Source organism: Balaenoptera borealis (assembly GCF_965194805.1).
Source record: "Balaenoptera borealis genome assembly, chromosome: 4".
Classification (NCBI taxonomy): Eukaryota; Metazoa; Chordata; class Mammalia; order Artiodactyla; family Balaenopteridae; genus Balaenoptera; species Balaenoptera borealis.
Window position 1 is genome coordinate 107,680,091 of NC_138861.1, and position 25,820 is coordinate 107,705,910.

A 25,820-nucleotide genomic window follows, 5' to 3' on the forward strand; every position below is an offset into this window, starting at 1 on the left:
AAGGAGTGAGAAAAGAAATAATTTCAACCTTGCTTTCCTAGGTCTTTTAGGGTTTATCTCTACTGAGTCATAGCCCTAATCTTTGTCATGTGACTATCCCATTTCCTGGAAATCTTGGGTTTTGCAGCTGGTGACCTTGAAATTCTTTTAATGAGAGAAGCATAGATTCTAATCCAAACTGACCATTATTTGGATCATAGATATACTCTCCACGTGGAGAAGTTTTTAGTTTGTAGACAGCAGCCAGAGACTAACATTCTGAACCGAGCTTCATGCTGGCACCTAGTTTTCCTGGGAAGAAGAAAGTCAGTCTGCAAAATAACAGAGGAAGAGACAGATGGGGCAGCTGAGTGTGTAGAAAACAGGAGTGGAAATTTCCACTGGGACTTTCCTGGATCACTTGGTGTACATTGTGTCAGATAAATCTCTGTTTTTCTTCCTTAAACTCATCACGATATTCTATGTTGATCACTGCTGCTCGTAGGTGAATCTAGTTTTGGAGGTTGCAGAGCTCCAAAGTGGGGAGGACACCTTTTTGATTTTGTGTCTTCATGTTCTCTCCTTGTCCTAGACATTGACTACAGTCAGGTTGTGGGGTTTGACACACTTCACTCGATCCTCCCCTTTGCAGAGAGGAGCTTTTGGAAGCTATTTATGTTATCTAGAAAAGATTGTGTGGCCCAAATGTATTATTTATAAGTTATGAGGTAAATTGGAAGCTGCAAATATTCTTGTCAGAAGTAAAGCGTCTATCCGATGTTAATTGCGGGTAACGTGTTCAGGAGTCTCTTCGTTTAATTCGTCTTCATGGTATTATGTAAAGATACTGAACTGGGGCCAGAAGCCTTGGATTCTAGCTGTGGCTCCAACTCTAACTTGCTCTGGAACCTTGGGCAAGTCACTACACATCTCCGTGCCTTTATCTCTTTATCTTACAAATGGGAGGCTGAGGAAAAAGATCCAGTTGGCATTTTGTAGGTCACTAGGCATCATATAAAGCACTTCACACATATCACCTGGTTCATTCTGTTAGGGAACTGTTGGCCATTAGACAAGCGTCCATGCTTGGGCCCTGGAAGGGGTCCCCCTTCCTGCAACAATTCCATAGAGATTTTTGGTTGCCTACAACATAGTGAGGCCTGTCTGCGAGCAGCAATAGATTGAAAGGGGAAAAATGGCGTGTGATCTTTATAACTTGGGGCAGGAAGGATGAAGTCTGAGATGTGCAGAGGGAGGGATGGAAACTGGAAGAAGGGGCTCCAGAGTTAGAATCCTAGATCACAAGATCCTAACATTCTCCCCATCAGACTAAGCACGGAAAACGGAGGCCACACTGTGTGTACGTACATGTATACATGTCCAAAAATGTATTCACATTTGTTATATAGTGTGATCTGCTTTTCAGTTACTATTATATGAAATAGTACCAATATTTGCACTTACAGTAAAGCATATAAACATGAGTCTTCATTTACCAGTAAATTTGTTGTTGGGTTGTCTTGTTGCCTGTTTTGTACCAGTATTCACGAGTAAGGATATATGAGTATAGTTCCTTTTAGCCATTCAATTTCACACTTATTTTCCCCCAAATTAGTAGACAATTAATGTATATTTAGAACTTACGATTTCCTACAGGACTCCTGTACAGTGTACCCTATGCTTTCATAAAAGAACAAGTTTTTTCTATAAAATAACATTAAGTCTGTCTTTGATGAGAAGACCTATAGATTTTTTATTTTTTAAAAATGTTCTTGTAAAACTGGGATGTGTTTACAAATATGCTATGCTTGAATAAGAATGCATTGACTATACCTCAGTACCTTCCAAAATATGCTGAACTGAACTTCCATTTGGATTTACAGGGAGGAAAGCCCATCCCTACAGGGGTCATATTCCAATATTTTGTACCTTATCAAAGTCCTAATTTTGACATTAATATCCTTACACTTCACACCGCAACAATGGAGGCCCATCTCTTTTCTTTCATTCAAGCAAAAGTGTCCAGTTATAACCTGCATTCGTGTTAGAGGCTTTTAATCTGCATGTGGTGACTCTGTGTCTTACTGTCACACTGACCACCTGGATGAGTTAAAAAATTCCCACCTCACAAAGATGTGTATCACTAAACATCAATCCACAGACTTAACGGAAAATTCCTCTCTAATTGTTTGGCTCCTGCTGGTCCTTGCTTTACTGTTCCTCTTACCATGGGCTGCAGAGTTCTGAAGTCGCTCAGGGTGTGGCCCTCAGGTTCCATCTTGTACTCTTCTTAGTATGAGTAAGTAATGTCGGTAGTATGGTCCTAATGTTACCTAGGTCAGCTGTACTTTGTGTCCCCTCCCCCAAATCTTCATTAGCCCATGTTTAAATGATTGCTGCTGGCCTCTGCCTTCAGCTCAGCTCAAGCAAGTGAAAAAGCTTCCAGGACTCCTGGTGGGCATTGTGTTAGACTGCTCAAAAGACCCCCAACTCTCTTCCTATTAGGGAGAAAGACCCCTAGTTCCTTGTCTTTCTTTCTGTTGTATCTGTTTTCTTTTCTGAAAACTATCATGAAAACACTACAAAAAATTTCTCCTAAAAATAAATAATATTTATAGGGTATATTATTTTAATTTTGAAATTGATTTGATTCTTCAGTCTTCAGTGGAAAACTGAAAACGCAAATTATCAGAGGTGATGCACGTGGATTATCTGCTGATGTTCTCAGTGTGTTCAGAGTTGCTTGCCGATGGAGAAAAAAATTTTAAAGTTGGACAGAAAAAGAACAATCATTGGTGGAATTAAAATAAAAGTTTCTATATTTGTCCTGGGAAAATAGTAGCAACAGAACCTGAATCCAGCCCAGAGCCTGTAGTAGACTCTATAGCTGTTGTTCTGGTCTTCTCTGGGAAGCTTTCTCATTCTCCATCTTCTGGGTGTATCTCTAGGACATGAGGTTGGTGGGGGGGCATATGTCCCACTTAAAACTGACTAGTTTGTCCTTGGTGTTGATAACGTGAACCTTGGGGAAAGATATGATCCCTTTCCTCTGGAGTTTCTAAGCTTAGGTTATCAAGGGTCCTAACACATGGAGAATTCTGGCCTGCCTACAACAGGAGAGAATGAGACCAGTCAACATTCAAGGAGAACCAGAAGAAAGAGAGGCAGAGAGAGAGACCTGATGGCACTGAGTCCCCGGTCCCAGAGTCTTAGTTCCTAAAACCCCTCCTTCATTTTGTGATTTATCTGCAGATCCTTCCCAGTTTTGTAAGCCACCAAGTTTTCTCTTTGTTTAAGCTAGTTTGCAATGGGTTTCTGTCACTTGCAGCCCAAACAGTGTTGACTACTGCAGTGCTCATTACACAGTAGGGGACCAATGCTTCTGTGAAAAATGGCTGAGAACAGTGGAAGGGGAAAGTGATAGTTTTATCAAGTCGTGATTAACAAGGAGGTTGGAATTATGCTAAATTCCTCAGATTAGTGTGCAGTTTTGAAAAAAGAGGAGGCAGCTACACATATGTCCCTGGGAATGCCACGTTGACTTCTAATCACTGTGCCTTTAACACTTGATGACATTTCTGTCTCCCCCCACTAGGCACAAAGTCTCTCTAAGGCCAAGTTTGAATGTTGCTACCTCTGAGTTTCCAGAGTTTAGCACAACTAAGAATATAGTAGACTCAGTTGAGGATGGAAAGAATTAAAAAGAAAAGAAGAAAGGCAGGAGAAAAGGTAGGATGGAAGGCAGGAGGAAGGAAGGAAGGAAGGAAGGAAGGATGGAGGCTGTTGGAACAGCTTTCAGCAACCCTAAACTTACTTTGCTATTATGCTTAGGCAAACTGCATAATATTGTTTATGTTTTACCTGCAATGTCTCATTTGGAATTTTTATTTTTTAGTTTTGGGTTAGTTACTACTTATGAGGTATTAAATTGCAATCTTTCTCATTTGAGGTTTAACTCTGTTCTTTGCACAATGTCTAATCTCTTTTTGTATTTATCTTTAATGGTCTCTAAAAAAGAATCTCAATTTAGGAGCAGCAGAATATTTCGCTTTTAAAAACTCCTTCTTTTCCCTCTGTAATTAAGGAAAGTGTTCAAAGAAGGAGGGCTGAATACCAACTCCCTTCTAAATAAACCTCCTAATTTATCTAATGGGAGGACATACACTCCCTCATTTGAATTGGCAGTCTAATCAAAGAAGAGCCAGGCTTGACTCCCATCTGGGATGGGTTTGGTCAGTCCTGCTGGGTTAGCATCAGACCTGAGAGCTCTGAAGTGTAAATTCATCAAGCTCCATTAACGGCTCAAGGAATTGCCAATTCCTGATCTAGCACACTGACTTGGTTTTCCATCATTTGGTTGCCAGGATGAAGCCAGGAGCTAAGAGGGCTACTGTTTTATAGGAGAGACAGCCGAGTTAAGGAGAGGAGTAGAAAACAAGGAATTTCTTCTAGATCCATTCAGCTCAACTAAGTCATTTAAATGATATTCAATTCACACTTTTACTGAGGCATTCCTACATGCCAGGCTTCCTGCCAAGTGCGAGGGTTAGAAGAGGAATAAAACAGTATTTGCCCTTCGTTACTCTCAGCGTAGTGAAGGAAGGAAAGAGAAGATAGATTAACGATCTATAAATAAAACAATCACTGCCTGTTTATCTATTTCTCTGCTCCTGCATCGTGTCAAAACTCCCAGATATAAGGTATGTTTGGACATTAGACTGAAAATATAGGCCAGATGCATTTAACACTGCTTCTTAAAGGCAAGCCTATTACATGGAACAGAGGGGAGAAAAAATGAGTTTTGGCATTAGACAGACCTGAATAAATGTAAGAAAAGGTAAAAGTTAGTAAATCAATAGAACTGTAAAAAATTAACTCTGAAAGTAATGCATTGTTTTTTGAATTACTAGAAAGTTCCATAAACACATTAAAAAAAAAAAAAAGACAGGTATACAAATCAACAGTGAAATTAATAGGCAACCTGTTACGGAGAAACGAAGAGGTAGGAATAACAAAGAGGTAGGAAACAAAGAGGTAGGAGAAACAAAGAGGTTATTCCTACCTCTTTATAACCTCTAATATAACCTTTGCTTCTTTCTTAGGCACGCTGGCAGAGTCTCTATGCTTTACTATGTTTGAAGCCTAACTTTCTATGAAATGACCTTGGAAGACTTCAGCCCCTTTAGATTTCTCCCTTCTCTAACTTTTGCTCTGTGATGCAGGATGACCAGCCCCTCGTAGTGGAACTATTATCTTCCTCTACTTTCCTATTTCTGCCCACAAGATAGGAAGGTCTCCCCTCTCAAAAGTATTGGGAGGAAACTCTCTGTGCTCTCCCCACTCTCCCATCCCCACTGCCTCCTTCCCAAAAGAGAAGGAAGACTGTTTGATTAGAGAGTCAACTGGAGCCCAAGATCCACTGGTCCAAGTTCTTTGCTGGGCAGAGTAACCGGTGGTCTCTAGCTGTCCCTTCTCAGCTCTCTCGCAAAAGCCTGCTCACTGCCCCCGTGGGTTCTCCGTGGCAGTCCACGTGGTGAACTCATTGGGGCCCTTCTCTAGATGGGGGGACAGAACTCTTGGGAGATGGAGCCGGAAGCCCAATTGGTCTTGTGTCCAAGCAGCCTCCTGCTGTCCAGCTTTATCCTTAGTTACAACTGAAATCTGCATCCCTCTCTGATTCCTGTGCATTTCCCAATTAGCTCAGAACTTCTAAAGGAGACAGATACGATGAATCTTAATTGGCTCCCTCAAGATTCTACTCTCCATAGTAATTACTCTTCTATTTTCTAATTTTAACCCATAATTTTTTGCTTCATTATATCAGTGTTTCTTGCTGAAATGGTTGGATGGATGAAGAGATAAAGTGATGGATTATTACGCATGCATAAGATGATATTGTCTGGATCACTAATTATATTATGCATCTTTGTCATATAAGCAAATAGATGATAAAACCCTCACGGACTAGGACTTTGGTTTATGCTTGTTTTGTAAGCCTACTCCCAGGGTCACATTTCTGCACAAAGTAGTCACTCATTACTATTTGTCTGTAATAGCAATATTTTATAGAAATTCATTTTAAAAAAGTGCAAACACATACATCACCTCAATACTCACAAAAATCGTATGAGGTAGAGATGATGATGATTTTTTCAATTAAGGAAACAGCTCCAGAATGGTCAGGGGAGCTTCCCGAAGCACAACCCAGTAGGACACCCGACTCTGCTCAGATTCTCTGACTTGGGCCTGTGTCTTCCCTGTTCAACACGCCCCTCTATAGCTATATAGAATGATCTTATATCCCCTTATTCTCTTTCACACTAGCAGTGTTGAAATGATTACATGAGTTTCTGAAGGAGGTGATCCTTGCTGGACACTTCAGGAAAGCAAGAGCAATATAATTAAATTTGAAAGCAGGCAACTGTCTATTCAACACCGGCCAGCCCTTGCTGAGCTCTGTTTGAAGCGCTTTCATGTATTATCTTAACCATCTGCACAACAATCCTAGGAGGCAGATGCTATTATGACTACCATTTTATAGATGGAGAAATCGCAGCACAGAGAGGGGGAGAGCCAAGTTCGCCCAGTGAGTGACAGGGCCAGGACTCAAATCAGGCAGCGTGGTACCAGAGCTGAGGAACATACCATAAAAAGGATTTGCAAGGATAGAAAATCTCCAGTTATATAATAAAGAGAAAATGAGGGGGAAATAATCCTGCAGTATACGTGAGATGACACAGAGAAAAGAAAAAAAATCAGGGCAGCTAACCTGGATATGTGAATAAAGATGCTGACCTAGCCATTCCTACATGGGAAACTCATTCCTTGTTTAAGAAGGGATTTGGTGAGGGCAGGAGACTCACTCTTATATAATATGCCTGCTGTTTGCTTTGCATGTGTAAGATAGTGAATTATTAAAAAAAAGTCAAAATAGAATGCTGCAAATTCATCATTCCAAGCTATTCAAAAAGCAAAGCACTTTCAAGCAAATTCATGTATTAAAAATGGGGAGGGAGGTTTACCTTTTTATACAGTGTTTTGAGTTCTGCCTTAATGTCTTGCTCCTGTGTCAGCATGGGTGGTCTTGAAGGAAATGGCTTGATGGGGTTTGGCAGCGCTAGGATTCTTCCATCATCTCCGAACCATCTCCTCCCCTGGGGATCAAGCAGAGGGACAGAAAATGGTTTACAAAATAAACAGCATTTGCAGGGAAATTCTCTGTCAACATACGTATTTCATGCACCTTCCCCTTGCCCCGTAAATATTTTAAAGTCTCTGTTTCCATTAGAAATTGAGTTTTCACTAATGCCCCCAGAATTCACTTAAGATATAGTTTTCAACCCCCTCTCCTCAAAAAAAGTTTAAGAAACAAATGAAAGGATTGCTTAAGAAAAATGTATTTTCTATTCGTCAAAAATTTAAGAAAGGCAACCAAGGAGAAAAACAATTGAGAACATTCTATCTTCGGACAATTAAAAATTTCTGGGAATTGGGAAAAGGTTGCCAATATCAGATGTAGCAGGAGGAGCCTGAATCCAGCTTGCAGAAGATGGGATTTGAGCAGAGGACAGGGTGTGATGTTTGAGGACAAATTAAAAAAAAAAAAAAAAAAAGAATGAGCCGCTCTGCAGACACTCTCAGGAGGAAATGAGTGCCACGCTGCAGTGATGGCCCACAGGATAGAGAGCATCCATGAATCCCTCCTGGGCTACAGTCAGGGAGCAGGGCTGAGAGCTTACGGGCTCCTGCACCAGCAACCTGTTCTCCATGATGTTCTGGTTGACTCTCGGCACCTCCAGTCTTGCCCCGATGTAAAGGCCTTCGTCTTCCGGGTACCTGGGCTGCACATTCTCAGGAAGCTTTTTATACGTAGGCACTAGACAGTTCATAAATAAATACGAGCCTCATTAGTGCCAACCTAAACGTTTCAAACCGCCATTTGGTGAAATGAAAACCGCCACCGGAGATTTTATTTATGTTCTTGGAAACTGCAAATGCTCCAAACTGATTTCTAGAAGCAGGACCAAGGGAAACATGGATGTGTTTACCCGCAGTATCATGTTGGAGAATCATGAAATAATTCTACACCTAACTCGCCCACGTGGCCTCACACACTGCGAGGAGTGTGGTACCCAAATCAGGGGAGCTGCTCCTGGGCTCGTCAGTGGAGTGAATTTGGACCAGACGCTTCTTTGAACTCTTTCCTTCCATACAAAAGTGATGATAATATCTATTTCTTTGGGGTCTTGAGAGAATTAAATGAAGTAAAGTATGAGGAAGTGCTTTGTAAATTAAAAAGTTCACGTGAGTCAACGTGACTTCATTTACTCCCTCCCTCTTTGATCTGTTCATAGATCAGATCTTTGCTGACAGCTCCCCTGTGCCCTGTGCTCAGGAGGCTCTGGGGGGTCAGTGGGACCGACAGGTTGCAACCGCCAGCAAAGGATGGAACAAGATGATTTCAGAGAATGGTAAGCACGGTGAAGAAAAGAACACCTGTGATAATAATGCAGGGCGGGAAGGGGATAGACTTGAGATGGAGCGGTGAAAAAAGGCTTTTCCATTTGCACTGACTCCTGAAGATTGAGAAGGAAAGAGCTGGTGATGGGACAAGCAAGTGTGTCTGCCCAAGGGAACAGCCTGTGCTGAGTGGGAAACAGAAACACCCAGAATGCAGTGGTGCCGAGGGCAGGGGCAGTGCCTGGAGATAATGTCAGCAGAGGGCAGGAGGGAGAGCCGGGAGAGCCCTGCAGGTCTCAGAGGAGCTTGGGTTCTGGTCAAGGGGGTGGCATCACTGAAGACTTTGTGCCAGGGAGTGACTGAGCAGATCCACAATTCCAAAAAGACCTCTGGGCCTGCTTTTTCAGCAGAGTGGGCTAGAGCAGAAGCTGGCAGATGCTGACATGAAGGTCAGGATGTAATTTGGCAATGAGCAATGAAAGGTGGAGACTTGTTTTCGTTTTATAATTATCTCACTCTAAAACACCCAAAATCCCTGAATCTGCTAATTTTCCAGTGTGTGGCCATTTGGACACTCTGCATCCCAAACCCATCCACAAAAAGCAACTAATACCAGTATTCCTAGGAAAACCTATCTCTGGGTCCTTAGAAAATGTGGAGCAAACTATTGTTTTACCTTTTTTTCTGTCCCCCACCTCATCTATCCACAAGTCTAAACATCAGTCCACCACTAGTCCAATGGTCTTCAAAACTTTTCATCGAAACATTTTTGGGCACTTGTTCGTTATACGTATGTTTATTTATTATGTATGCACTATGGCACAAACAAAATTAAATTAGGAAAGGATGAGATTAAAAATAAATGTAAGTAGAAGTCTTGGTGTTTTCTTCCTAAACCCCTGGGATGAACTCACTCTGCTTTGGAGACCATTCTCTAAACAGTAACAAGAAAACAGCAACAGTAATAGAAGTTCTTATTTTTGATCCCCTGCTAAGTGCTAGTCGCAACATAGGCACTTCACTCATATTATTTCCTCAATGCTCAAAATAAAAATAAATGCTCAGAGCCACCTTGCAGGATAGTTTCATTGTCTCCTGTCTTCAGGTGAGGCACCTGAGAATAGAGGAACATGCTCAAGGTCATACCGCAGGAAGGAAAAGCCGGGTCTGTGTGCTTGGTCGTGGGGTCGCCTCCACGGAATGGAGGTCCTGATCCCCTGCTCAGAGCAAGCGAAGTGCAACCAGGACCCCCTAAGCCTCTTCCACTGCCTCTACCGACTCCCAGTTTCTGGCCCGGTCTGAGACAACCCCTGGGGTCTAACCTCCATCCCCAACTCAGGTGGGCTCCAGGGAGAGGCCTAACAGTGAGTCCTCTGAGCAAAAACCCAAGTGACAAAGCTCCTCCTTGGCTGAGGCTGCTGCAGTGCCTCTCTCCCCGAAGAAGCATCAGGACGCATGTGCACGTGGGTGGCCTCTGGAGCAGGTCACCTAGATCGGAAACCTGCCTTGCTTTACTAGCTTCGTGGTCTTGGGCCAGATCCCTAACTCCTCTGAGCTTCTACTTCTTCATCTGTAAAATGGGCATGAAAAATGGTCACTTCTCCAGCCCTGGTGGGTGGGTGAGGCACGTTCGTTGATACACATCAAGCATTTGGAAAAGTACCAGGTGGAATCAATGCACAGAGTGCATTCACTATTATTATTACTATTATTATTATTGCAAAGTTAAAATCCTTGGGTACTTTTGCCAGCTACCTACTTGAAAAAGAAACTTGGGATGGCCAACAAATTATGATACTTTGAACATAGTTGATTCAAAATGACCTCTCAAAAAGAAACAATAATTTGCTTTTGGCTCAGCATTTAATTGGAACTTAAATAGAACAGGACAAATGAAAAGAAATCCGACTTCCAAGTAGGGTAAGCTCAGGCCTCCTTCCCAGCCTGAGGGGTGCACTCCTGCAGGACTCACTGGAACTAGGGGGAGATCCCTCAGGAACTCTCAGGAGGAAAGGAAATTCCAGGGGAAAAAAAAAGAGCAAAGGGAGACCCAGGAAAGAGAGGAAGAAAGGAGATGTACCTGGCAATTAGTCAGATGGTCCCGGCTTCAGTAGCCTGGCCATTTCCCCATGCAGGAGGAAGCTTGGCCAGCCGGCTTCCTGGCACACAGCTCTTCAAACCCCTGGAATCTCTGGAGTGGTAATTGTCTCCTGTATGCTAATGAGATGACAGGTGGCTGGGGCTCCTGTCAGGATGGGTGCTGGTGGCCAGGGAAACGAAGCATGTGAACAGAGGGCTGGGGCTTTCAGCATCTGCCTCCCTCTATCCCTACCTCCGGGACAGGAGAGGGTCTAGAGAGAGAATCCATCACCAGTGGCCATGATGTAATCAGTCATGCCTACATAACTGAAGCCTCCGTAACAATCCTCACTGGAGGGGTTTAGAGAGCTTCCTGGTTGGTGAACGCATGGAGGTGCTGGGAGGTTGTGTGCCTGGAGAGGGCATGGAAGCTTTCCCTCATACCTCGCCCTGTGCATCTGTTCATCTGCATCCTCTATCATTTTCTTTAGTGTATAATAGATCAGTAAATATAAGTAAGTGTTTCCTTGAGTTCTACATGCTGTTGTAGCAAATTATTCAACCTGAAGATGGTGTCATGGAACCATCTCATTGTAGTAGAGTCAAATAGAGCTGTGGGTAACCTGGTGACCCAATACCTAGGGTTGGCATGGGAGGTAGGGGGAAGTCTTGTGGGACCGAGCCCTAAATCTGTGGGTTCTGCGCTAACCCCAGGTAGACGCTGTCAGAATTCAATTGTAGGACACCTAGCTGGTGTTGGAGAATTGGTTGCTGTGGGAAGAAACCCACACACCTGGTCACAGATGAGTTCTAGAAGTGTTGAGTGTAAGTAGAGGATGAAACTGAGTTTTCCTTTTCACAGCCTGAATCTCAGAGTCTCACACACTCTCAGCCCCAGAACTGGTCATGGATTTGGTGGGGGGGTTCCCATAGCATCCTGGTATTTCTTCTGTTAAGTCTATCGATAAGTGTTGTTGAATGGATATTTTTCCATGTTCTGTATTTTTTTGTCTGAACATATTTCTTGATTACGAAATCAGATTAGAAATTGGGATCAGCTGTGGAAATCAGGCATCCTTATACACCAGCCACGTTTCATTTGAAGGAAAACGAAGATGCCTAAGTTGAACAGGACGATAAAGAGAGCAAGTACCTGTCAGCCTGCTGGGTATGAACAGGAGCTCTTTTTCCATCTGCAGACGAATGTGCACACTTTCATAATCCGCAGGTCTGACTGCCACAAAATCTTCAGCCGCATGATCTAAGCCCAATAGGAGATCTTCAGCATCCCTGCCATCGAGCAGCTCTTCCTCATCCTGCATTTCATTAAAAAACAGCAAGAAACAATCAGGCAAAAATAATTAATTTTCTTGCAAAAATAATCAGTGATATTAAATGCACCAAACAACTTCTCCTACAATAAAGTTACCTTTTCTTTTTATCTTTTTCTAAATGAAAGCATAAAACTATATGGCCTTTCCTATTTAATAAGCTTTGTTTTTTTCACTCTTCCACATACTTGGAAAAATCAGAATGCACTGAGGTCAGAAGAGATGTGCAAAGCAAAGCAAAGCAAGTGAAATCTCAATCACTGTGGCCTCCTTCGAGGGTGCCTGTTCTTCCACAGTAACTCAAAGAACTTGGGTTCATGAGTTATGCAGCTTTTTAACCTTCCATCTAGCACTGACCCCAGGGCAAATGCACCAAGCATGGGGTCCACACACTCTGCTTAGACTGCCTGGGCTTGAACCCCAGCTTCACCCCATGCTGCCTGGTTGACTGTGGGGAACTTACGTACCCTTCCGATCCTCAGCCTTCTCAGTTGTAAGACTGGGGTATTAATAGATTTTACCTCTTAGGGTTTTGTGAGAATAAAATTAAATAATGCATGTAAAAATTCTAAGCACGGGACCTGTAATTGCAAATTGTCAGCTGAAGCATGTTAATTTAGTTTGAATATTTTCCAAACGTTTTTTCCTTTTCTTTTTCCTCCTCCTCCTTCTTCTCCTTTTCCCTCTTTTTTCCCCTCCTTCTTTTCTTTTTCCTTCTTGTTCTTCTTTTTAAAGTTTAAACCTGACATCCATTTATGAGGAACACCTTTTAAAATCCCGTGGAGAGGGAATTCCCTGGCGGTCCAGTGGTTAGGACTCTGAGCTTCCACTGCAGGCGGCATGGGTTTGATTCGATCCCTGGTCAGGGAACTGAATCCACAAAAAAATCCTGTGGAGGCTGGCAGGTAGCTGAAGACAATGGCAGCAGCCTAGCTTCCTGCCTCCTAATATTTCCTCCGCAAATATGCAAAATGATAATAAGGGTAAAGTAAATCTACATGGTAACCAAGCTCTCAGCATAAATTGAAGACAGAGAATGCCAAAAACTTCAAAAAAGTGAAAAGAGAAATATCCGGTAATAATAGTGTGTGGTCTTTCTTGCTCGTGCCCCATCTCTGCTTTGGGCAAATACAGGCTGAGAAAACTGCAGAGAAGACAGAAGAGGGAAGCAAGTGATGGGGCCTGCAGATGGTCCAAAACCTCCACCAGAAAGACTAAACCCACTCTGAGTATGAAAATACTAAAAAAGTGTCTGGGCAGACCAGAGCCTGGGCTACAGGCTACAGGGGAGGAGCTTCAAAGTATGCATGATTCAAAAGGGCAGATTTAGAAACAGAAATTCCATGGAGAAAAAAATGCAAAAGGAAGGAGAAGTGGCTTTTGGAGAGAGATGTCCTGATTTAAGAAGCCCACAGATTTGTTCACAGTCCTGCCTTCCAAAAGTGGAGTCTGATACTCCTCCCTTTCTATGTGGGCCATACTTAGTGACTTGCTTCTATGAGTAGAATATGAGTTTGGTTATGTAGTGTCTGACACTAGGTCGTAAAAGGCATCCTGGCTTCCTCCTTGCTTCCTCTCGGATCACTTGCTTTGGGGAAACCAGCTGTCATGTCACGAGGACACTCAGGCAGCTTTACAGGAAGATCTGAACTGAGGCCTCCCGCCAACAACCAGCACTTGCTGGGCAGATGGGTGAGCCACCTTGGAAGCAAACCCTCCCAACTCAGTCAAGCCTTCAGATGAATGCAGCCCTGGCCACCTTGTCTGCAACCTCATGAGAGATCCTGAGCCAGAACTAGCTGAATATAGATTTGTAAAACAATTATTATAGAGCACGCTGAAGTATTCCCAAGCTTTCATAGACCTAGGTAAGAAATTCCATTTCTGGGAGTCATTTTTCAAGGGAGGTGACTAAAAGTTAAGCACAGAAATAGGCCAACTGTGCAAATTCTGAAACACTTTGGTGTGTTTTCCTTTTTGTTTTTTAATGTGGTAAAATATAAATAACATAAAATTTATCATATTAACCACATTTAAATGTACAGTTCTGTGGCATTAAGTATATTTATATTGTCGTACAACCAACGTCACTATCCATCTCCAGAACTTTTTCATCTTCCCCAACTGAAACTCTGTCCCCATTAAACAATATCTCCCCGTTTCCCCCTCCTCCAGTCCCTGGCAACCACCATTGTACTGTCTTTCTCCATGAACTTGACAACTCTAGGTACCTCATGAAAGTGGGATCACACAATATTTGTCCTTTTGTAACCGGCTTATTTCACTTAGCATAATGTCTTCAAGGTTCATCCATGTTTAGCATATGTCAGAACTTCCTTCCTTTCTGGCTATTGTAAATAATGCTTCTATCAACAGGAGTACAAATATCTGTTTGAGTGTCCGCTTTCAGTTCTTTTGGGTATTGCTGGATTGTATGGTAGTTAGTTCTATGTTTCAATTTCTGAGGAACCTCAGAAATAGACATTTTCCACAGCAGCTGTAGCACTTTGCATCACCATCAGTGATGCACAAGTTTCTCCACATACTTGCCAATACTTTTCCTTCCTGCCTGCCTTCCTCCTTCCCTCCCTTCCTTCCTTTATCTATCTATCTATCTATCTTATAATAGTCACTCTAATCTGTGTAAAGTGGTATCTTATTGTGCTTTTGATTTGCGTTTCCCTAATGATTAATGCTGTTAAGCATATTTTCATGTACTTATTGGCCCTTTGTATATCTTCCTTGAAGAGATGGCTATTCAAGTCCTCTGCCCATTTTTTTTTTTTTAAACCACTGTACACTTTAAGATTTATTTATTGATTGATTGATTGCTATGTTGGGTCTTCGTTTCTGTGCGAGGGCTTTCTCTAGTTGTGGCAAGCGGGGGCCACTCTTCATCGCGGTGTGCGGGCCTCTCACTATCGCGGCCTCTCTTGTTGCGGAGCACAGGCTCCAGACGCGCAGGCTCAGTAGTTGTGGCGCACGGGCTTAGTTGCTCCGCGGCATGTGGGATCTTCCCAGACCAGGGCTCGAACCCGTGTCCCCTGCATTAGCAGGCAGACTCTCAACCACTGCGCCACTAGGGAAGCCCCCTCTGCCCATTTTTAATAGCATGTTTTCTTTGATTTCACACATCCCACCCACAATTACAGAATCTGAATTGTAGCTTGGGTGTGGTATGGGGCACAAAAAGCTGCTCACCTGTAAGGTTGTGGGGAGAGAGAGAGAGATAGGTTTCATTTGCCTTGGAGAGGTAAACGTTTTGTATATGAAATGAATACTAATCCTTGTGTGGAGTCTAGCAAGAAAAATCTGTAAACCATGTTGCTATGCTTTTTTTTTTTCCACAAGAGAAAGATGCACAGATTTAATTAAGGTCCTTAGTCCCCAAATTATGGGGTAAAATCAAGGGCTAAGAAAGTAATGTGAATCTGGTATTCTTATTGCTTTCAGATAGGACATGGATGAGTTGTTCTGTGTGGGGGTGGTGAGTTTGTTCCCAGCCACTTTCTTCCTGGCTAGGATATCATCACCATCATTGTCACCATCATCGTCACCATCATCATCCTCATCACGATCATCACCAATACCATCATCACCATCATCACCAATACCATCATCACCATCGTCATCATCATCATCATCATCATCCCTCTCCTCATTACCATCCTAATACTAAATACCATTTTGCTTACTCCTTCTTGCACAGGTGGCTCTTCTTCCTCTCCTTCCTCCTCCTCTTGGTTAGTTCCATCTCTACTTTTTGCTTTTGGTTTTTCCTCTGATTCCTCTGGTTCGGGATCAAAGTTGAAAGTAAAGAAGTTATAAGCTTCCTCAGCAGAAGGGAAGCCAGGCGGAACCTACAGAGAAGCAGCAAGCAATAGAATTTGGGATTATCTAAACTGAGCTAAGCTCTGCACGGTTCACTGACAGCTGGCTGGATGCTGAGAGCATCAGGCACATTCTAGGCCTCCTAAGCATATTACCTTTGTTGAAGGTGGTGAACTTTAACAGATGCAACAGGCCTCCTTAGTTAAGTAACTTTAATGAGTTACATTTTTTATAAATCAGCAATTATTTACCTTCCTACAAGCACATAAATACATTATTTATATCAGTAAATGCTTTAGAAAAGATGATTAAAATGCAAAAAAGTGGGTTCAGTGTTTTATAGGCCAATGCTGAGATACTTTTAATTTTGAGCAATACAGCGTTTGTTAAACTTTTTTATAAAAAAAGACCATTTTTGAGTTTGTTTTAATTCTTCTTGAGTTAGTATCCCCTTTTTTCCCCATAGTAAAAACTGGTGCAACTTCTTGGCTGAACAAGTAGGTCTTATCATGAACATTTCCTGCCCTTCCATGCATTTCCCTTCCCCAAAGTAGGCAGTATTCTAATCTCTCCACCTGATTCTAGGATTCCAAAAGTAGGAATCATTTCTCATACTTTTTCTTGCATACTCCATGCAATAGGAGTCAGCTTGTGTGTATAGTCATTTCATTTTGAATATTTTTGAAAAACAAACAAATCAACAAAATACATGATTTAAAGAATGCATGATTTAAAACAAACATGATTTAAAAAGATAGGATTTCTCACCGGGGGTTTAGACTTGATTTTTCGCGCAGAATCATGGAATTTTACTCTTGAAAAACCTTGGGAGTCATCTTCTTGTTGAGTCCTTTGTACCTCTCTACCTGGCTATACGAGTAGAAAAAAATGATAGAGGCACCATTTAAATCAAGAAACTAAGGACGTTCTAAAACAAGCATTAACCTTCAAAAGTCTTATCTTCTGACCATTGATGCATTTCACCATTTCTAAGGAATGAAATGTTTACAAATTTCAAATATATTTGAATGTTAACATGGCTGAATATTTTCTTACTCAGCTCTGTCTCTCTCAAGACTAAACAAATATAAAATTTTATAGTCAATAAACCTGAAAATGAAAAGTGTTATTTCATCCTATAGATCAATAGATTATCCAGCTCACAGAGCATCATTTCCAAACAGTCTATGATGAAAAGTATCAATGATGTTTGATTATAAATAAGTCCAAGTGGGCAAGGGCTGCCCCAGGCCCTGGCCTTTCAGTTTTGTGTAAATCTCAGAATGGCTGACTGAGTCTCCTCAGGCGTTTACCCAGAGACACCTCTGTGATGAAAGCTAGAAATACTTGGAACAGCTAAGATAAGGTGCTATAAAATTTCACCCAAATGCAGCTAGATGTCCAGCAATGGCCAGAATAAAAATGAGGACATCAGTTGGGTATAGTCTATCATACTAGCAAGAGAATACATACACTTCCAATTTATGTAAAATTCTACGCTTTCCCTCCATTTTCTCATTTTGCAGTATAAGGTTAAGTAGTTATGTACTAGTACTCAATTATATAGAAGTTGAAGGCGTGCTAATGAATAAATTTCACAGTGCAATGCAAAGAGTTATTATTTGTCTTGGTAAATTCCAGAATTTTAAATGGTGTTTTTGAAGATGAGGAAAGAAGCAGATGGGTATTACTTGGTGTAAGGAGAAACAACTGAAAAAACTAGTGTAGACTAAAGATCAGGTTCCAGTGCTGGATCAGGAAGATTTTCTAAGGATCTTCCAAGTTAAGTCTTCTCATAAAACAGGGCTAAAGCTTTCTCGTTCACTGCTGAGGATGCCATTCTGCTCCTGCCTGCCTCAGAATCCCCCACCTCCGACAGCCCATGAGGGAGACTGATATGTTTGACAGCATGAAAACAAGCCAAGGGGTCAAGCAAAAAGAGAGAAGAGAAGCTTGACTCTGTGTGTAGGCCAGCCTTGCGTTTTAGAGAACTGTAAAGATGATGATACTAAAACACAAGACCAGGCAGAAACACTAGCCGTTTAGAAAATAAAATGAGTAGGTTAAATTCCATGTGGCAAATATGTGTATGTGGAGATTAGTATTTTATTCTTTGTGTTTCTTCCCATCCCTTTCTATACTTGCTTGGCATAGAGGCTATTAAGTTCCGAAAATATAATTTCATTGGTGTCTTTTATTGTAATATTGACAGTTTTATTATGATATTTATGGACTTGATTGAAAAGCTTGTAATTTAATTTTTATTAAAATCTAAAAATATTTAAAAGTAAATTATACTAGCATATTAAAAGCTATTAAATATATTTAAAAGGATTGAGTGTGCAGAATTAAATTTTAAAGAACTATCACCTATAATATCTTTATATAAGCTTAAAGTAATAATAACATTTAATTTCAACTTGAATGCCTATCATGATATGTGCATGTGTCCAGCTAGGAATTCTTTCTCACCCTTGAATTTGTTGTATCCTCCAAGAAGGCTCTATGGCCCTCTTCTAGCTTGAACTAGGCAATATCAAGTCTCATTACTTTTTTTTTTTAATTAAAAAAAAATATTTATTTATTTATTTATTTATTTTTGTCTGTGTTGGGTCTTCGTTTCTGTGCGAGGGCTTTCTCTAGTTGTGGCGGGCGGGGGCCACTCTTCATCGCGGTGCACGGGCCTCTCACTATTGTGGCCTCTCTTGTTGCGGAGCACAGGCTCAGTAGTTGTGGCTCACAGGCCCAATTGCTCCGCGGCATGTGGGATCTTCCCAGACCAGGGCTCGAACCCGTGTCCCCTGCATTAGCAGGCAGATTCTCAACCACTGTGCCACCAGGGAAGCCCCAAGTCTCATTACTTTTACCATACCATAATTACAAAATATACTAGTTCTAGCCCTTATCTCTCTTCTAAACTGTTAATCAATGTTTTTAATTTCTTAAAAGACATCCTAATCTGGATTGTCTTGCAGATACCTCAGATTTTTATACATTCTTGATATCAGTCATGATATTAATCAAGATATATGATTTCCAAATAATTTCTCCCATTCTGTGTGTTGTCTTTTCACTTTCTTGATGGTTTCTTTGAAGCTCAGAAATGTTTAATTTTGAAGAAGTCCAGTGTATCTATTTATTCTTTTGCCACTTGTGTTTCGGAGTCAGAGATAAGAAACCATTGCCTAAGCTAAGACTCCTCAAATTTTACGTAAACTGACTCCAAGGCTGGAGCCAAGTGCCCTTTCTATGAGCTCCTAATAGCACCCACCACAGATCTTAATCACCCTGTACTTCCATTGTTTGATAACCTGCCTGTCATCCCTACTGGGATCCTTGAGAGTTGGCTGTGTCTGACATCCCTGTGTATTCAGAGCCCAGTGGGCACCTGGCAGGAAGGAGTCTCCTGTAGATGCTGGCTGGGCAACAGGTAGAGTGTGTCAAGGGATCAGAACTTGGGTCACCTGGGACAGAGAACCAGGCCCAGGAAATAAAGACATTATGGTCATGTGTAGTGGAGACCAAGTAGTCAAAAGTTCTGTGTTATTTCCACTTTGATGTTGACATGTTCTTGGAGATTTGTGTTTGGCTTTGTTCTCTTATCACAAGTCTGCTGAGTATAACGTAAATAGAAATGCAAACAAGAGTTAAGCACAGGTTTGTGTTGATAATTTGGATTCTCCACCATATTCCCAACTGGTTTCTCCTTTTCACTCTGACCCTACAGCCTCTAACACTAGCTAACACTTACAGAGAGAGGGCTTACCATGTGCCAGGTGCTGTCTGAAACACTGTAGCATGTATGAGATCATTTAATCCTCAAAACAATACCAAGAATTGGGATCTAGTAGTATCCCTATTTTTACAGAGGTGGAAAGTGGGGTCCAGAGAGTAGATAAGTTACATGTCCAAGGTCACACAGCTAGTGTGTGAGATTGCCAGCACTGAATGCTGGGCAGCTGAGGTCCAGCATCTGGGTTCTTCGTGTGCTTTGCTCTTTGCTCCACAGGATATAAATGGACCACTTTTTAGATATTCCTTCTGGGTTGAGGTGTACACATGAAGAAATGTGCTTGTGAATGGTATGTTCCATTAGCAACCTGAGATCAGGTCTAAGGGCAAGGCAGTTGACGTTTGCCTCAAATCCACAGAATGGCTCTTAGGGGAGATAGACTATGACAGACATACAGGTCAAGGTCCTGCTCACAAGGAGAAATAAATACCCTATGAGGCTAGGGAGTACATTTTTACTTCTAAAACTTCCAGCTTGATTTGGATATCATATTAATGGCCCATGGTCAAGTGAGAACTACCACGACTGTGTGAAATGATTATCCATCAGAAGGTACAGACAAGGCCGGATATAGGAGACCAGACCCTCCTATCACTTAGCCCACTTGACCAGAAGCCGAGACTCACACACCTGCTGAAACAATCGAAGTGTTTGTGTCATCATGATGGGATTTCAGGGACTTTTTCTTTATTTTCCAATATTTTAGAATTATGGCTCTTACAATTATGGCTCTTACGGAAGAAAATAAATTGGAATTAAAGAACAAGAAACGTGTCCTCAGTAGAATGGAGTAACAAATTGTCATAAAGCCTTTTTAGGGGACTGACTGAGTGTTCCAACAACCTATGAGGATGGCTACAACTTTCCTTGTAATCATGCAATCTCTGGTTTGTTTGGGATGAATATAGGTAAAAATTTGTAGCATCTCATCATAGAAAAAGAAAAGGCATCATCTAAGAAATCAGTGGTTGTGTTTCAGAAATATCCCTAAAGCATAGACTTTGAAAACAACTAAAACCATCATCATCAACAACAAACCATTGGATTAGACTTGCAAACACTTCATTGAGCCATTTGCTCTGTTCTTTCTGTTCCTTCTTTTACCCTCTTATATGCTTGTCCTTCAGCAACATCCCTGCTACGTCTTTCTATCTTTTACTGGCTTCCACTCTGCTTCATGGGCTTTTACTGTCAGTTTTTCTCCAAGTGTAAGACTGTCTTCATTCAGTCTTCTTTCCCTCAGGAAGCAAAGGCACTCTCAAAACTTCAAAACTCACCACAGTAGAAATGCTTCCAAAATCTGTTTCTCCAGGCCCAGGTCCCTTCCTCTATGTGCATCTCCAGAGGAACACATGCTGTGATGCTTCACCAGCATCTCAGATTCAAACAAAAATCAACCCAGGGTATTCAAACCACCTCCCGATCCTATTGTCAATTGCTTTCCACTGCTTATGAAAAACCATCAGTGCTCCTTAGTGTAACACTCAAGGCCCCCACGATCAGATTCTATTCTCATCTCTTTCTCTGTTTCCCAGCAAGATCCATGGACCCAGCAACACTGACCTTTGAGACAGACTGGGAATGAGATAGAGCTGGGGTCAAATCCTGACTCCTCCACATACATGCTCTGTGACCTGGGGATGGCTTTGCAGCCCCTCTGAACCTCATATATCAAATGTGAATGGAAATAATAGTACCCACCTCATAGGCGTGTTGGGATAAGGGCATGTGATAACATGGGGCAGACTTGGTAAAATGCCTGGCACCGAGTAGCACTCTATAAATAGTAGCTATTATTATTAATAATAAGCATTTAACACCTCCTCTGTGCATAGCTCTGTTCTAGAACTTTTGCTGGAAAATTTATATTCTGCTTCACTGTCCTTGGTCACAAAGTAGGGATGGCCCATTTCTCACCTCTGTGCCAAATTCAGTCTCCAATTCTCTCTCACTGGGACTTCGTAAGCGCCTGGGCCGAGGGGTGGGAATTTCCTGCAGCAACGCACTTTCTGCTTTGGACTAAAAAGTCGAACAGAAAATTATTGCTACATCATGTCAGTGATGCTATGAAAATCTTGGTCACCATCTTAGGAGAAAATAAATCAGTAAAAAATACACGTTATACTTCTTTAAGAGATAAGAACAATGATTTAGAAAAAGGATGTTAAATTCTTCTTAAGTATAATTTTCATCTGTGCCAATATCAAATACTGCATTAACATTTAGAACATGAAAAACAAATTTAACGGTATTAAAATCCATGCAGTTTTGAGCAAACAAAGCAAGCTAGACAAGACCAGAAGCATTGCAATCAGCACCGAACAAAATATTCCTGTGGTTTCTCTCACCCTTGCAGCTTGTAATTTCTCCCTCATGCGTTCTCTCATGGAAAATTCTGCAAAGCCTGTTCTGGAAGCTGAAGGAATTGGAGGTAAGCCTAAAGCAATACAAGAAAATTACTTTAAAACATTTTTTTTTTTCCAAAGGGAAGATTAGATTGAAAAATAGCAAGAGAATGTAATTTTATTTTGCAAGTTTAGAACTTCACATAAGCAATCATGAGATAATGTTGATAACCGTCCATTTGATGTAATAAGGACATGCCTTGGCTTCTTTAAGACGGACAGTGAAAACCTCGGTCCTATTAAGGCTCTTACATCAACTTAACTAAGAATAAAACAAATGACATTTGACTACTCAAGGCACTGACACACTTACCAATTCAATTACCATTGGGAAGAGGTTCTCGAATTTGTTGATTTGAGAAACAGGCTTGTCGGATGAATGGATGGCTGTTGATTTCTGAGTTCAACTTTCAACAGCACTGATAACTTCAGTCAGAGAAACCTTTTCCATGAGAGGTTCTATAGCCCCGGGCTATCTCATACAGACAACACGTATTTTGTACATATTATTAAACCTATACATAAATATCATGAAATGTTGTTCAGCTATTTTGTGTCGGGCTCTGTGATAATGTGTTGAATGCATCTTCTCGTCAATCTTACGCCATCCCTGCTAGGAGGGACCACCTGGCACCTTGAAGATGAAGACCCCGAGGCCCTCTGTGATAACTGACTGGCATTACGATTGCACACCGAGGAAGTGGACTGCTTGGGATTTGGTCCCAAATGCTCTACACCATTATGAAAGAGGTGGAAATAGAACAAAGCATTTGGGGGAACAGAATGTTATGCTTGGAGCAGAGAGGCTCTACTGGGATGAAGTAGAAGATAAGCTTGCGGAAGGAGTTTGGGGTCAAGTCATGGGGAGCCTCTGATGTCACAAGAAGGAGTCTGGAATATATTCTCCATGCGGTGGGGATGTCTTGAAGGATGTGGAGAGAGGAGGAAGTGAAGCAGCATTTTCTGAAGCTGTTCCTGGGCCTGCAGGTACAGCATGGTTGGGGTGGAGGCACCAGGGACCCCAGCTGGGATACCCTGGTGAGATAATAAAGAGGGAGTCTGTGGGAATAATTGCGAAGACGCCACAAGAGAAATGGTACAGTTGTCCCTAGTGACGATGGCGAGGTAGGGCACTAGTTCTCCCAGCAGTGGCAGCATCTTCTGGGCACCTGGTGGACGGGCAAACACTCAGGCCAGGCCCCAGACAGACTCAGTGAATCAGAACCTGGGGGTGGAGCCACCATCTGGGTGATTTAAAGACACACTCAAGTTGGAGGACCCCCGGTTTAGAGCAAAGAGAAAGAGAAGGTGAAGGTGTCTGAGGTTTTGACTGAGGTGAGTAGGGGTTTGGGGTTCCTGAGAAAGAGAAAAGAGGAGGGAAGCCAGTCTGGGAGATACTGAAGGGGATCAGTTTGCAGCTGGAACGAGTCTGAGGTGCTGGAAGGATATGGAAATGTGTGCTTGTCCTGCACCTGAGCTCCGGGAAGGGGTCCAGGCCCCAAGATGAAGACTTAGGAAGCGTTTCTACCATGGTGATGTTAACGTCTTGAGAAAACCTTTCCCGAGGGAGAGAGTGCAGAGACAGGAGGCTTCTGACCCTGTAGCCATTGGCACTGTTAAGGGACAAAGGCTAACAAATGAAAGAAAAAGAGAAGGCAAGATGATTTATTAGCAGGTGGAAGGAATCGTGGCAGAGAGAGGAAGTGATGACGGGCAGAGGCCGCTGTGCTGGCCCTTCGGCCTCCGCTTACGCAGAAAAGCGATACTGGGCTTCGGAGCTATTTCTGCAACTTGGCCGCTCAGTGCTGAGGCTGGGCTTCCTTCCTTCTGTGTGATAGAGAGATGTAAAATCCTACTTTATCAGGCACCAATCATGCCATCTCCTCAATGCCTGTAGGAAAGCATGAGATAACTGTAGTGAAGATCACAGTCTTGCATGTGTGGATTGAGGTTCAAGTTCTTTAGAAGAATCTCCATTAGCTCGATAAAAAGTCCTTTGGCATTGTTTTTCAACTCATGTAAAAAATCAAGTCATTACGGGAATAAAGACACAGACCTACTAGAGAATGGACTTGAGGATATGGGGAGGGGGAGGGGTGAGATGTGACAGGGTGAGAGAGTGTCATGGACATATATACACTACCAAAAGTAAAATAGATAGCTAGTGGGAAGCAGCCGCATAGCACAGGGAGATCAGCTCTGTGCTTTGTGACCACCTAGAGGGGTGGGATAGGGAGGGTGGGAGGGAGGGAGCTGCAAGAGGGAAGAGATATGGGAACATATGTATATGTATAACTGATTCACTTTGTTATAAAGCAGAAACTAACACACCATTGTAAAGCAATTATACTCCAATAAAGATGTTTAAAAAAAAATCAGTAGAAATCGAAGAAGATATCATTAATAAGAGGGTTTATATTAATAAGAACCCTGCTAGAAATATAATTAATGGTTGATTTTCTTACCATTAATTATCTTCTCAGAGTTTCTCACCAAGACAAGGATGGCTGCTGTTACCACTATTTTTCAGCGTTGTACGAATATCATAAACAGCATGACAGAGCAATAAAAAGACATGTGAATGTTAAACATTAGATAAGAAACAAAATTCTCATTATTTTCTGATGAAATAATTACATATGTGAAAATCGAAAAGAATCTTCAGATACTTTATAACAAATAAAAGTTGCTGGAATCAAAAAAAAAAAAAATCAAGTCATTATTTCCTAATTTAAAGATCATCTACCCATGGTAGATCATATCCCCATGTCAAAGTCCCAAGATGTTTCCTGTACCGCGTTTGTCACATTTTGAATTTATATATTTGTGTGGTTATTTGATGAGTACCTCCTTCCTCTCCCAGGTTCTCTGGTTTTCAGCCACAAAGGGCGGGCACAGGTAAGTGTCACTAAGTGTGTGTGGACCACCTAGGCCGATAAAGAAGGGCTTCTAGACTGGACCCCCTGGGGCTTGCCCACCCTGTTCTCTGGCTGATCACTCTCTTTGCTTCTGCCCCCAGAGAGCTGCCCTTTCAGAGTTAACAAGGCATGCCTTTGAACGTGAAAAAATATCTTGTTTATTTACTCTCCTTCCCCCTGCTTTTTTAAAAAGAGATCTAGTTTTTCAAATTGACTTAAAATAGCTATTGCATAAATGGAGCTCATTAGAATAATTTTATGAATTATTCTTTAAAAGAGAGACGATATTTTATTTAAACACTATCTCTTCTGAATAAAGAAACCAAAGGGGCTTCTTTAGTACGTATTAGTTTTAAAAAACTCGAAAAATTCTGAAGTGGTCAAAAGTAGTTCTTGCCTGATTTTTTCAAAACTCTGTGTTAGTGAAATACATTTGGAGGGCATAAAGATTTCCAAATCTGATCTGTACAACTAGTGGTGAGATGTTATTTTCCCAGCTAGAATGTGACCTGCTTGAGGGCAAGGACCACGTTGGTGACTTTTGTACCTGGCACCTTGTAGCACTGTATCAATGAAGGAAAACACATGAAGGAACCATGAGGGTGTGAGAGATATTATATTTAAAGAGGGATTTCAAACAAAATAAATGTAATCCTCATTTGGATGAAATCAGATGATGACAACTTTTTTCTTTTTAAGGTAATATTACTACCATGATAACCATGGAAACCAAGCGTACTAATTCACTCCCTTTGACATAATAACTAATAGGGCTTAGGGACTTTCATTTTTATGTTGGTAGTCTATGGCAAACAGAGTGTCTTTAAACAGCTAGAAACACGAAGACAATCCTCATAAGACATTTTTCCCCCTTATTGTCACTTACTCCACTACATGACTAATCAGCTACGTGGTCCCAAACTGTCTCTATTTGTCCTGCCCTGGGGCTAAGAAGTGATTTGCCAAACTTGAAAAAGGGTGTGATGTGATTTCACATTTACTAAAGAGGCTCCGTGACACAGCT

General features: G+C 41.7%; 2 protein-coding genes across 6 annotated transcripts in view; both read right to left on the minus strand.

The window, feature by feature from the left end:
- BST1 (bone marrow stromal cell antigen 1) overlaps window positions 1–25,820 on the minus strand; it is a 249,487-nt gene that overhangs the window by 222,186 nt on the left and 1,481 nt on the right.
- The window catches only part of CC2D2A (coiled-coil and C2 domain containing 2A), a 183,485-nt gene that overhangs the window by 79,610 nt on the left and 78,055 nt on the right, over window positions 1–25,820 (minus strand). For 4 of the 5 annotated variants that reach the window (XM_082389471.1, XM_082389468.1, XM_082389467.1 and 1 more), the window contains 7 exons: window positions 21,822–21,910; window positions 21,391–21,492; window positions 16,449–16,550; window positions 15,533–15,709; window positions 11,672–11,834; window positions 7,719–7,855; window positions 7,002–7,133 (listed from right to left, as the gene is read on the minus strand). In XM_082389471.1, the coding sequence (XP_082245597.1) occupies window positions 7,002–7,133; window positions 7,719–7,855; window positions 11,672–11,834; window positions 15,533–15,709; window positions 16,449–16,550; window positions 21,391–21,492; window positions 21,822–21,910 (902 nt within the window). The remainder of the gene's footprint in view (window positions 1–7,001; window positions 7,134–7,718; window positions 7,856–11,671; window positions 11,835–15,532; window positions 15,710–16,448; window positions 16,551–21,390; window positions 21,493–21,821; window positions 21,911–25,820) is intronic. The other variant, XM_082389470.1, reaches the window with a different exon arrangement.